The following is a 13,413-nucleotide window of genomic DNA, read 5'->3' on the forward strand; positions in this document are numbered from 1 at the left end:
GTCTTCTTATTCCGACTTTAACTATGTTTATACATTATTTATATTTAAAAATTAGAGGAAGATCATGTCCCTTTAGGCTCCTTTATTTTAGAAAAGAGCCTCCCCACGGCCCCACATTTTGTCTTCCTAAATGACATTAACTGTTTAAAGTACAAAGACCAGTTAATGCACAGAACAGCCCACATTCAGTATTTGTCTTACTCCTCATGGTGTTATTTAATTTGTCTCTCTACTTCCCCTATTAGCTGCAAACTAGAAGTTCAGCCTAAAAGATTAATCTGATTAGACTCACGGTAAACAACTTTAGCAAAAATATTTCTTAAGGGCTGCTGTAAGACCAGGTGCTTCATACTGCATCACATCAGGAGGCATATAAGGTCAGGCAGTCTGACTATAAGTGATGCCATCTTTCACGACTTGGTTAAGATGATGGCAGTTAGAGCTCAACTTTGAAATTAAAAAAAAAAAAAAAGTCACTGGGGTAATACTTTGGTATCATGCAAATAATCTTTTCTCATTAATCTTTCACCTGATTTCACTTCCACTAATGACTGCATGAATAACTATTTCACGGTAGATTGCAAAATTGGTGACTGCTATCATTTGCTACATAAGAAATAAAAATTTCCTTTTGTCAGATATGAGCCCCCCTCCCAAAATAAAAAGAAGAAATAAAAATGTCCTCAAAAGTAAAAGGAAAAGAGAGAAAAAAGGGAGAAGATAAAAAGAGAGCAAAGAGAAAGAGAAAATAGAGAATGAGGCTTTCTTTTCTAAGTATCTGATTTTGTAGATCGGGAAATTAATGACCAAAGAAGTAAAGTGACTCGGCTAAAAGTCACAAAAGCTTAAAACAGGTCTGCTGGTATTTACCACTCTTTCATGTGTTGTTATTTATGTCCCCAGATGTGAAATTTATCATATATACTCAATTTAATAGAGGGATCAGAAGAATAATTGTTATCTGACTTCCAAAGAAAACATGCAAATTTGACTTGCATACAACTAAATAATCCATAAGCATATTATATGTATTTCCATTTAAACATAAAAGCAGTTAAGAATTAGGTACATTCACTACTTAAAAGAATTCCTGTAGGCAAAGGCAAAGAACAAACAATTCATAGAATAAATATAATTAGTCCATAAATGTGAAAAAAAAGCTTCATTAAAAACACAATTACTACCTACTGACTTATAAAAAGTAGTTTTTGTGGAGATGGTGGTGGTATTTTTGTTTTTTAATAGAAAATTATCATGTTTGACAAAATTCAGAATTTAATTATAATTACAGTTGAACAAAATATAGAACTTCCCATATATTGATAAGACAAGAAATGTTTATCCTAGGCAATAGGACTGAGGACGATTTTGTTTTCTTCTTTATGTTTTTTTCACATTCCCAAAATTCTCTAAGGTAAACATTTAGGGAAGCAACATTTTTAACTGTTAGAATAAAACAACAAAATTAAGACTGGCATACTGTGGATTCTTACCCATATCCTCTTTCTGGCAGACATTCTAGTATGTCATAGCAAAGAGAGAGCTGGTCATTTCGTTCACAGGTATAGATGCACTCTAGTGCTATTGCCATCAGTTGGTCCTGATCAGGAATAATTTTTTGCTGCAGCTACAGAAAATAAAGTATGTTGTATTAAATGTCAACAGATTTATAGTCAACTTTTCCATATCTCAATACTACTGTCAATAGAATATTAAATAGCACAATTAATCAACTATAGAAACAAGTCTTGATTTTTCTTTATAGATTTCTGGGGTCTTTAATAATTCTAACTGAAATCACATTTTAATTACAGAATCAACTATAAAAGATAATTTGTAACCCCATAAGCTGTGTATCAGCTGAAAACAGATTCTTCAATTTATGACCCAGTCAATATAGAAAAAAGAAACACTGTGAATTAAAAAGGCAATTCATTAAGAACATTTCTAACCCTGGAGCCAAATTCTATGTGTTTCAGTTACAAAGTTATAAAAAATTCCTTAACTGATATTCAAAGATGTTACAACCTATTACTTTTCAGTAGGCACTACGTATTACTCATTTAACTACAGAGTGCTGACATTCTATTCAAAATAAGTCCAATTGTAATAGAGTACTGTGCAAATCACAGAACACATTCCATATTTCTGATGAAGAAAGATGGCTACTTATGGTCACTTTCTAAATAGAAAAAAGCATTTCCCATTGCAAACCACAGATTCCCATTCTTGGAGTATTTTCCAGGATACAAAAATAACCAATTGATTTTTGTTTTTCTCATCTATAAAGCGTGAATATTAACAACACCTTTCTAAGAGGACTATTGCAAGGATTAAATAAATTAATAAATATAGAAGGAAAAATACAGAAAAAAGTAAGAATTTGCATGCTTATATTATTAGCACCACAGCAACCAAATGAAAGTAATTTTCTTAGAGCTCTTTTCAATAACGAAATAAATCTAAGATAATTTCCATGATGATAGTCTACTGGTTTTCAATGTTTTAGTAGAAATTCATCAGCAAACACAAAAGAGATAGGAAAGTGATGGAGAGAAGCTACCAAACAAGGGCATTTTCTCAGTAGAAAAGCCACATCAATGGATGTAAAAAAGAAACTTTCAAGGTTACCAGGAAAACAAAGTTTTCCAAAGCTGCTGAATTAAAGGATTTATATACATTTCTTCAAGGTACACTTGGCCCTCCAAATCTGTGGGCTCCACTTCCCTGGATTCAGCCAACCATGGATCCAAAATATCTGGGGGAAAAAGTGTCTGTCTGCACTGAACATGTACAAACCATTTTTTCTTGTCATTATTCCCTAAACAATACAGTATAAAAACTATTTACTTAACATTTACATTGTATTAGGTATTATATGTAATGTAGAGAAGATTTATTAAAGTATACAGGAGGATGTGCAAAGGTTATTGCAAATACTACATCATTTTGTATCAGGGACTTGAGCATCCATGGATTTTGGTAGCCTTGTGGTAGGAGGGCTTAAGAGGGGTCCTAAGGCAATCCGCCCACAGATACTGAGGGATGAATGTATTCGTTTGAAAAATGTCATCTTTAACCAAGGTTGCCAAGTGACTAACTGGTAAAATAGGAACAAGCTGAGAGAAATAAAAATAAGTACTGTTGAAAATTAATAAAAACAGCTGCTTTTTCCTGATTTATTTTTCCTTCTTTCCTCTGTGTGTGTATATATATAGTTTTGTTTTGTTTGTGTTTTTTTGCAGATACAAGGTCTCACTGTGTTGCTCAGGCTGGTCTCAAACTCCTGGCCTCAAGTGATCCTCCTGCCTCGACTCCCCGAAATGCTGGGATTACAGGCATGAGCCACCACACACAGTCCTCTGATTTCTTATTGTGTGCCAGGTACCATTTCTAAGTGCTTTGTGTGCACTAATTCGTAAGTCTTCATAACAATCCTATAAAATTAGTACTAGTACTATTCTCATTATACATAAATGAAAAACAAACACCCTAACAGGTCAAATAATTTGCCTGAACCCACAGAGCTAATAAGTGGTAAAGCAAGGATTCAAACCAGGCAATTGGCTTCCAGAGCCTAAACTAAGCAACACAGGCTCTCACAATCCTGCATTCAGGAAGAATGAAAGAAAATGAGAGAAGATATGGCAATAAAACACTTATATATGGTAAGAAAACATCCCCGGAAAATAAAAACACTGAAACCAATTTCAGTCAAGGAACAATTTGGGAAACCACTTGAAATAAAAGCCAAAGTCCTGATGTCTTACTTGTTCTCCCCACTTCCTGTCTTTCCCTCTGTGAGACGTTAAAGAACAACTTTTATTTATTTTTTTATTTTCTGAGACAGAGTCTCGCTGTGTTACCCCTCAAGTGCAGTGGCGCAATCTCGGCTCACTGCAACCTCCACCTCCCATGTTCAAGCGATTCTCCCGCCTCAGCCTCCTGAGTAGCTGGAATTACAGGCACCCACAACCACATCTAGCTAATTTTTGTATTTTTAGTAGAGACGGGCTTTTGCTATGTTGGCCAGGCTGGTCTTGAACTCCTGACCTGAAGTGATTCACCCACCTCGGGCTCCCAAAATGCTGGGATTACAGGTGTGAGCCACTGTGCTCGGCCCTAAAGAACCACTTTTAAGTTCAATGTCCTTGAGTCCATATTTGATCACATATGCTCAAACCTTACGTTGAGAATCTTTTAACAGTCTTTCAGTATGAAAGGTAAACAATAAACCTTTTGCCTTCCAGTTAAATGCCTCTATGGCCTGCTCCCATGAACCACTTACCCTTCTACATAAAGTTTTATTCCACTCAAATTAAATTACTTGCGCTTACCTAAACATGATATTAACCTGATTATGTCTCCTTGTTTCAGTCTACTCCTACCTGGAACGTCTTCTTAAGAAGACATGTCTTGCCATGTCTAAAACCTATCCAATAATCCAGTTTTATCTTCATTTGACTTTGACTTAAATTCAGCTTTCCCAGATGTCTACAGTCCTGGAGTATGCTCAATAGTTGCTAGTCCAGTGAGTAAGTCCTTACACTACTCTCATACATAGATACCCTTTTCTCTCTGTATTCCTATGGCATATTTCTTTTCTCTTCTTATGCCATTCAGTATATTTTTTAAAATATAATCTGTTGTGTCCATAAACCATACTGTTCAAATTTGTAAGACATTTTTCAATCTTTCCCTGTTAGAATCCCTATAAGATACCTAACTTCATATAGTCTAAGACACACTTTTTTTTCATCATTCCTTCCCTATGATCTCAGTTGTCACTTTTATCCTGTCATTTGCCTTTTCTCAAGCTAAAAGAGGACAGCCCATCTGGGACTTTCTAAGAAGTCAATGAAATGAGTCTTCCACACCATACATAGGCTGCAGATTATCACCCATACTGCATAACAAGGTAAAATACAAAAGAATAATAATTTCTAAAAAATCTTAAAATTATGCACTATATATACACTAGAAAAGAACACAGATAGGATACCTGGAAAATCCCAAAGAATCAAGCAATCAAAGAAATCAGTGAAGTAGCAGAATACAAAATTAACATACAAATAGCTTTTATATACACAAACATTAAACAGAGGAAATGAGGGCAGATAGTACCAACAGAGAAAATGTAAAACTTAGGAATAAATTTAACAAAAAATGTGCAAAACATCTAAGAGGAAAATTTTTAATAAATCCTAAAAGAGATTTAAAAAGACATAAACTAATAGAACAACATCCCCTATTATTGGATACGATGGCTGAACATTAGACAAATACTGGTCTCCCTAAGTTAACGTACAAATTCAATGCAATCACAACAAAATACCGATAAGCGATTTTATGAAAGTAGACAAACTGGTACTAAAGTTCAGATAGAAAAACAAATACACAATACCATGAAACAAAACAAAAACAAAAAGCGGGGAAAAAACCCACAGAGGAATACTACCTCCTCAGACATTAAAACACACTAAACTCTCTATAATTAAAATGACGCAGTACTAGTGCATGGACAGACAGACCAGTAGAATACAGAAACTCTAGAATTAAACCCATGTACAGATGGAAATTTCGGTATATGACAAAGGTGGCATTTCAAATCACTAGGGTAAAGAGAAATGTTTTAATAAATGATGCTGGAACAATTATATAGTCATTTGGGAAAATAAAATCAGATCTATGTCTCACTATACAAAAGAATAAACTCCAAATAAATTAGGAAGGGAAAAATAAAACCATGCAAGTACTAGAAAAAAACGTGAGAGAATTCTTCCTTAACTCTGAGTATGAAAAGGCTTTCCAACCATTACTCAAAATACAGAGGCAGTAAAAGATTGAACAATTTGACTACACAAAAATAAAAAAACGAAAACATTGTATGACACAATAAACAAAGTCAAAAGACAACTGGCCAACTGGGAGAAGTATTCACAATATATGCCATAGACAAAGGGTCAGTTACATGAATATGTAAGAATTTCTAAAAACTAAGGTACAAAAGAACAAAAACCCTAGGCAAGAATGGAGCAAGGACAGGAATAAGTTCAGAAAAGAGAGATAATGTCTACCTAACAAACCGGAACATGTTAAAACTCATTTGTAATTAGAAAAGTGCAAATTGAAACAACACTGAAATACCATTTCTCACCTATCCCATTGGCACAAATTTTAAAATATGACAACAAATTCTGTTGGCAAAATTGAGGAGAAATGGGCATGCTCCTACTTGGTTGGTGGGAATGTAAATTAGAACAATCCTACTAAAGAAAAATTTGGCAATATCCAGACAACTCTTGCCTTTTTAAACCCAGCAATCTCCTTCCAGGAATATACACTGAAAATACACCAATAATTTAAAAATACCTATGGACAAGGTTATTCATTGAAGCACTGCTTGTAATTGCAAAAAGATTTGGAATGACATGTATCCCAATACATGGAAAGCTGGTGAGACTAAATAAGTAAGTTCTTAAAATTTTATTAGATTTAGATTTATATCCATATGTGGCTAGTGGCTACCATTTTGAATAGCATAGCTCTAGAGATACTTTTCAATTCCTGAGGACCGTAGACCAAATTGCAGCCAAAAGTTTAAGGGGTTAAGTATGCCCTCCGCAAACACATCTTGCTGGGACAGGAGTCCAGGACCTGTCAAGGAGAGGGGCCTAGTAAGCACCCGATACTTCCAATACTTTCTGGAGGATTACACCCTAGGAATAAGGGAGAACTAGAAATAGGAGAGTCTTTTCAAAACTTGAAACAGCTCAATCCCTGATCAGATTACAGGGACTTCACTACTCAGAGAATAAAATGACAGAGACAGGGGAGATTACTTGCCACATAGATAACTGGCAAAGGATAATTTCCATTTCACAGTATTGCAAATTAAAACCACAAGGAGATGCTACTATGTACACAGCAGAATGAGTCAAATTTTTCAAAAGACCCTCAATGGCAATTACACAGCTGTTCTCTTTAGAAAAATGTCTAGTCTTATACATCATTTGTAGTTTTCTGTTATGTATGCCGTATTTGTTTTCTATTGCTGCCATAACAAATTATCACAAACTTGGTTACTTAACACAAATTTATTCTCTTACAGTTCTGTAGGTCAGAAACCAAAATGGGCCTGACTGAGCTAAAATTCAGTTGTCAGCAACTGAATGTGTTCCTTCAGATGCTCTAGAAGAGAACCCACTTCCTTGCCTTTTCCAGCTTCTAGAGGGTGCCCACGCTACTTGTCTCATGGCCCCTTTCTCTATCTTCAAAGACAACATCACTCTGACAATTCTATAGCATCCTGACCACAGCCGGAAAGATCTGCTACCTTTAAGGACTCATGTGGTTAGACTGGGCCCACCTGGATAATTCAGGATAGCTTTGCCATCTAACAGTCCTTGGTTTAATCAAACCTGCAAAGCCCCTTTTGCCAGGTAAGGTAACATCTTCATAGGTTCAGGAATTAGGACATGGACATTTTGGGAGGCCATTATTCTACCTACCACACGTGCTATACGTCAGAATAAAAATATAATAAAGTAATATGCATACTTGGCTATTCAAAGTCTGGTTAAGATTATCCTCATCCAACACCTGAACAATTCAGATCTTTTGATCATTTTAACTCTGACACTAAAACTCCCTTCTTACTATTGTTCGTCCTGCTTTTAATACTTTCCATACTTTTTCATTATTATTAATTTATACACTGAATGCTTATTTATATTTTTCTCATATTTACTGTTTCCTAAGTATGATTCTTTTTTCCCCACTCTTTATCATTCCCTCTTGTATCTCACTACTTTCTTTTTGGATATAATTTCCTTCTTCATGAAGTACCTCCTTGAATAATTCTTTCAGGATGGGTCTGTAAATGATAAACTCTCTCAGTTTTCAGTTATCTGTAAAAAGTCTTTTTTACATTCACATTTGAATGATAGTGTCTCTATGTAAAATATCCTGGGTTAGAAATGCAGTATACTATGTAGCTTAAAGGTTTTGAAGTCACACTACTTAGGCTTAAATCCCTAATACATCGGTAAATAAGAAACATATAATGTGAGCAAGCTAACTACTCTGCTTTTCTGAATCTATAAAATGCGAACAATGATAGCTATATAGTCATAAAAAATTTTAAATGAGTTAATACATGTGAAATGTTTAAAACATAACTACCAAAGAAAAAGCATTAAGTAGCCAGGCATGGTGGTTCATGCCTATAATCCAAGTGCTTCGGGAGGCTGAGCCGGGAGGACTGCTTGAGGCCAGGAGTTCCAGAGACCAGCCTGGGCAACGTAGCAAGACACCATCCCTACAAAAAGTTTTTTTTAAAAGCATTGAGTAAATGCTGGCTGTCATTAACTATAAGGATGACTTAAATATCAAGGTTAATTTTCCTTGACATTTAACACATGTATATTCTATTTCATTGTCTTCTGGTATCCATTGTTCTTAAGAAGTCTGCTTTCAGATTTACGGTTTTCCTTTGACTGTAACTTTTGTTTACACTAGGCCACTTTTAAGATTCTCTCTGTGTCCGTGGTATCCTTAAGTTCCATTAGAGTGCATCTAAATATAGGCTGAACTGTATTTCACTTATCTTCCTCAAGATCTGAATGCACCTCGTATCTTTCATTGATTTTAGGAAAGTCCCACGTTGAATACTGCCTGCTTATTGTCATCTCTAGTCTCTCCTCCTGGAATGCTTATTCTCTTCCTGGAACTCTCATGTCAGACCTGCTCTCTCTATCCTTAATGTCTTTTAACTCTGTATATTTTTCATTTCTTCAACTTCATGTGTAACAATCCAGAAAATTTCTTAGATTATCTTCAACATTTCAATTCTTTCTTAAATTGTAGCCAAAATTCTTTTGAATCCATCCATTTAATGTTTTGCTTTTATTACTACAGTTTCAACTCTAGAACTTCTATGTGCTTCTTTTTCAAATCTTTTCTTTTTTCACAATTTCTCCTTCCTATCTCATGGTCTTTATTTCTTTCCTCATATCCTAAATATTTAAAATATTCATTTTATAGCCTGCATCTGATCATCTATTACCAGAAGGGAAGGGGAGCAAGGCCTGCCACTGAGTTTTGCTCAAAGTTTACTTTCCTTTTGTGTTTTATAAAGTTGGATTGTAAACTCATCTTTATCAAAGTTTTATCTATAAGAATCTTGTACAGTCTAGATTAAAGTGAATCCTTCAGAGAGGTTTTGCCTTTGCTACTACCAAGCAAACTAGGTATCACCAGCCCATGTCCAGTTTTATCACAGGTCACAGAGGAGTATTAATTGAAAGCACATATTCATGTTAGGCAAGCTTGTTGACTGCTCAGAAAGCAACTCCCTGTCCCCACATTCCCCACTCCCCTCTAATCCAAAATACATGCCCAGGGAGCCACGCTCCTCTGCTGACTTCATGTGCCAACGGATAAGCAGTTTCCTACTCTACACTTTTATTGACAATGCATCCTTTAAAGAGCCCTGGCATTATACAGACGTCTTATATCTTCTTTTTCTTTCATTTTCTGCATGATAAAGAGTCTTTAATTTTAAATGAGTATCAGTATACCAAGTAATAACACATAGAAAGTTTGTGAATTCTCTTATCTGGTTTTGATTAAGAGAAACGAAATGTAGCCCAAACAATTCACAAATATTCATTATTCTAACCACTAGCAAGAATAAACTACTTTAAGGCTTGCTGTGACTTCTCACAGGTTCAAGTAACTATTTAATATTTTTTCATAAAGCCCATGACCTTCAAGAAAGTGTTAGAACAAAAAAAAATTATTCCATCCTTTTTTTTCTTCAAAGAACTGTATTTCTTTTTACTACATCTAAGAAAGAAAAAGTCAACATTGATTTATGTGTACTTGAGCTAAAAGGCATAGGAAAATAGACAACATGTGCTCATTAATTTCTAAGAAATATGAGGGGAAAAGATACAATCTTTGGATAAGTTCTAAGTCTGTACAAAGAAGCTAGATTTGCTACTCTCAAAAAATTAAAAGACTGTATAATATACAGAAATAACTTAATGCCTTTTCACAAGAACATAACTTGAGCTTTGCTAAAGCTTCATATTCCACAAGGGCATCTAAAATGCCAGTCCATGAAACAGGTGCTCCTTTCTTCTGGAAGTTTCCAGGGATTTCTAGCCAATATGGCAATGGTTGTCAAAGACTTCATCCCAGTTCTGCTAGAAGTAGGTCTGGAAGATAGGCATCTTCCTGTGGGTCTCCTGCAGTTCCGTGGGATCCCAGTGCTGTAGCTTCCTTGGCCTTGAACACTTTCTCCCTCTGCAGGCTGTTCAATTTCAGCCTGAGTTACGGCATTGGCCCGTTTCCTCCTCCTGTTCTTTTGCGTGGTACCTCTCCTCAGTGGATGGCTTCTCAGCCTACAGCATCTGCTGACCAAATGACTGGCCATGGCTGCGGTGACTCTGAAGCCAAGGCAAGCGCCCTAAATCAGCTCCAGGGTCAGCCGACCAGGTCACTCACGATCTACCAGAAGTCTGACTTCTGACTCATCATTTTAAAGACTTCACCTTCTATCTCGACAGGTATTAATATTCACTCCTCTACAGGTTTTCAAGACCACAATCCCTATCCCTAGCCACTCCCTCCTTCTCATGAGTATTTCTCTAACTTCTACCTCTCTCTTCACTTTTGCCTGGTAGAAATTTCCCTTGTTTTCCTAAAAGTTCAACTATGCAGGTAAACCGATTTTTAAAAATTAACATTTAAATGAATACTTCTAAATATTTCAGTGGTAACATTTTTAGAATTTCTAGTCAATGATATTGCCAGCTACAAAAATTTATATTCATCTTTATGTTTTTTGAGTTTTGTAAATATTCTACAGTAAGCATTAAATAAGAAAAGGTCATTTTCAAACTAAAACTGCTCACTGACATATGTAATCAGAAATGAACAAAAAAGATGGCACCTAACAAAGCTATGGTACCTAGTGAAGTCCTATTTGTTAAAAGAAGAGTGGATATTTAAAGCAGTTGTTCCTGGTTTTCCATCAAAATCATGAATAAATTGTCAAACGCATACTCCAGGATGCTTCCGCTAATTTCTAATCCATTATATCTGGATTGAGCACAGAAAATGCTAAGAAAAATGCACATGGTTCTGAGGCACAGATACACTCAAAAATTACTAGTTTAGAAGTCAGAGAACAATATGAGAAGGCGGAAGCTTTTGGCCCCCAGTTACCCCTACCTAGGACTAGCCCAAGTTTCTTCCCAAGTTTCACTTTCCAAGGAGGAATCCATGCAAAGAACAATGGCTTAAAATCAGAAAGGAGTGCTTTAAGATATTATTTTTAAAAAGAGGGAGGTTTGAGGCATATGTGACGGTTTCAAAGACAAATGTGGCAGCCAAGTGTAGTGGTAGCACTGGGATACGTCTCAAGATCCATTTCTTTATCATTGTGACTCTGGTCAATTTCATTATCATTCCCAAGTATTCGCTCCTCTCTTCCTTTGAGAGGATTACTCTTTACTGCCCTATTAACATTAAGCTTGCCCATGAGATGTTCTTTGACCTGTGAAATGTAAGGATGTAACATAAGCTACATTTGGGCTGAAGTTTTGTGAGCCACTGTGTGTATCTACTTTGTTCTTTTTCCTGTGCCAGAAGAGAGAAAAGGGGAATGTTCTTTCTTCCTAAGTCCCCAAATGAATAAGACATGGGACATAGCAGAGGCTAACCACAGCTGACATGACACTTGTGAGAAATAAATGTTCGCAGTCGTAAGCTACTAAGATATAGATGTCACTTGTTAATGTATCATAACTTAGTCTATCCTGTCTGATACACAAATGACTGCACCTATTACATTACTAAAAATACTTTGTGTATGATTCATGGAAGCTCTGAGGTGCATTGTTTTTGCAAGTAATCAAGTAAAATACAAACAAGGCTCCCTGCACAATTTTAGTAAAGCAAACAAATGTAATCAAGTTATATAAAGCAACATAATACAATACAGTGTGAAATTTATAACATTCAAAATAGAAGTCACTGTGTCAAACCCTGGCAAATGGAGCTGGGGAGAGCCATGAAGTCGGGGCGGGAGGGGGGCTCTTAGACATCATTTGCCTAATAACAGGAACTATCACAAAAATTTTTTCCAAACCACAGTTGACTACATGAATCACACAAGGACAGTTTATTGCTTCTACATAAACACTTGCCTATTTCAAAAACACTCTCAAGTCCAACCCAAAACTACAAGAGCCTAACCATAACTCCAAGATTACAAAGCCCTATCTTACTACAACTGACGCTTGCAAATCAGAACTCACCAGCTCTTGTAAGACACTGCCAGCTCCAAAAAGATTTCTTTTCAAAACAACTTGCACAACCTCCTCTTTCCCCAGTAAACCCTAACCTATTACTTTAATCTCCACACATACTGGAAGCCACTTCGGTCTGTATGCATGTCTTGAATTGCAGTCCTACTTCTCGAATATTGTTCCCAAATAAAATCTTTTCACTTAGAGATTTGTCTTGTTGTATTTTTTATATTGATACCAGTTTCAATCATTCATTCATTTATTCACTTGCCCTGCCAAAATTTGCTGACATTTGCTCTCTACTAGCCACCGTGCAATTCCCTGGTAATAAGGAGATAAGTAAGATCTAGAAGATACACACAGAAAGCAAAGAGAGAGAGAGACAAACACGTAAACAAATAAATACAGCACAGTATGACAAGAGCTATAATAGAGACAGAGTATGAAGACAGAAAAGTCACAGGAGGTTTCAGAACAGAGAGAATCTTAGCAGGACCTTGAAGGATAGGCAGGTATTTGTTAAGTGAAGTAAGGGGATCACTACTCCAAACAAAGGAAGCAGTTCGCAGCACACGGAGGGCCAAGAGTGAACCAGACAGGGGAGGAGTTAAGAAGTTCCATGTGGGTATCCTAGTGCATACATGGAGAGAAATAAAGCTAAAGGGCAGACAGGAAGCAGAAAGCAAAGAACCTTACAAGCCACTCTAGAGATTCCAACATTTACCAGTCAGCAATGGTCAGTCACTGAAAACCTTCCACAGATTATGACATGATCACATGTATGTTGTAGAAAGACAGCACTGAGAGAAATACAGAAGTTGGGTTGGAAAGGAAAAGCCCAACAACATCACTGTTTTCTGCTTTGAGATACATATTTCAACAAAGGCGAATGGCTGTATGTTTTATTCAAAAGCCACATGCTAAATTGCCAAGTAAAAACAACAAAAAGCTGACTATATACAAAGGATTTATGGAAGTATAACACACAAGATTACTGGAAAGAATTTAAAGTCACTTCTTTCTTCCTCAAAAACCATTCATATTTACTCCATCTTGCTTCTCACAAAGTATTCTGCTGCCATAAGCCGTCCAC

At 36.0% G+C, this 13,413-nt stretch overlaps 1 protein-coding gene across 2 annotated transcripts in view; it reads right to left on the reverse strand.

Annotated features, from left to right (window-relative positions):
* The window catches only part of NBAS (NBAS subunit of NRZ tethering complex), a 414,675-nt gene that overhangs the window by 230,209 nt on the left and 171,053 nt on the right, over nt 1-13,413 (reverse strand). For both annotated transcript variants that reach the window (XM_038006212.2, XM_038006211.2), the window contains exon 26: nt 1,494-1,627. In XM_038006212.2, coding sequence (XP_037862140.2) covers nt 1,494-1,627 — 134 coding nt within the window. The remainder of the gene's footprint in view (nt 1-1,493; nt 1,628-13,413) is intronic.

This window comes from Chlorocebus sabaeus, chromosome 14 (assembly GCF_047675955.1).
Source record: "Chlorocebus sabaeus isolate Y175 chromosome 14, mChlSab1.0.hap1, whole genome shotgun sequence".
NCBI classification, from domain to species: domain Eukaryota; kingdom Metazoa; phylum Chordata; class Mammalia; order Primates; family Cercopithecidae; genus Chlorocebus; species Chlorocebus sabaeus.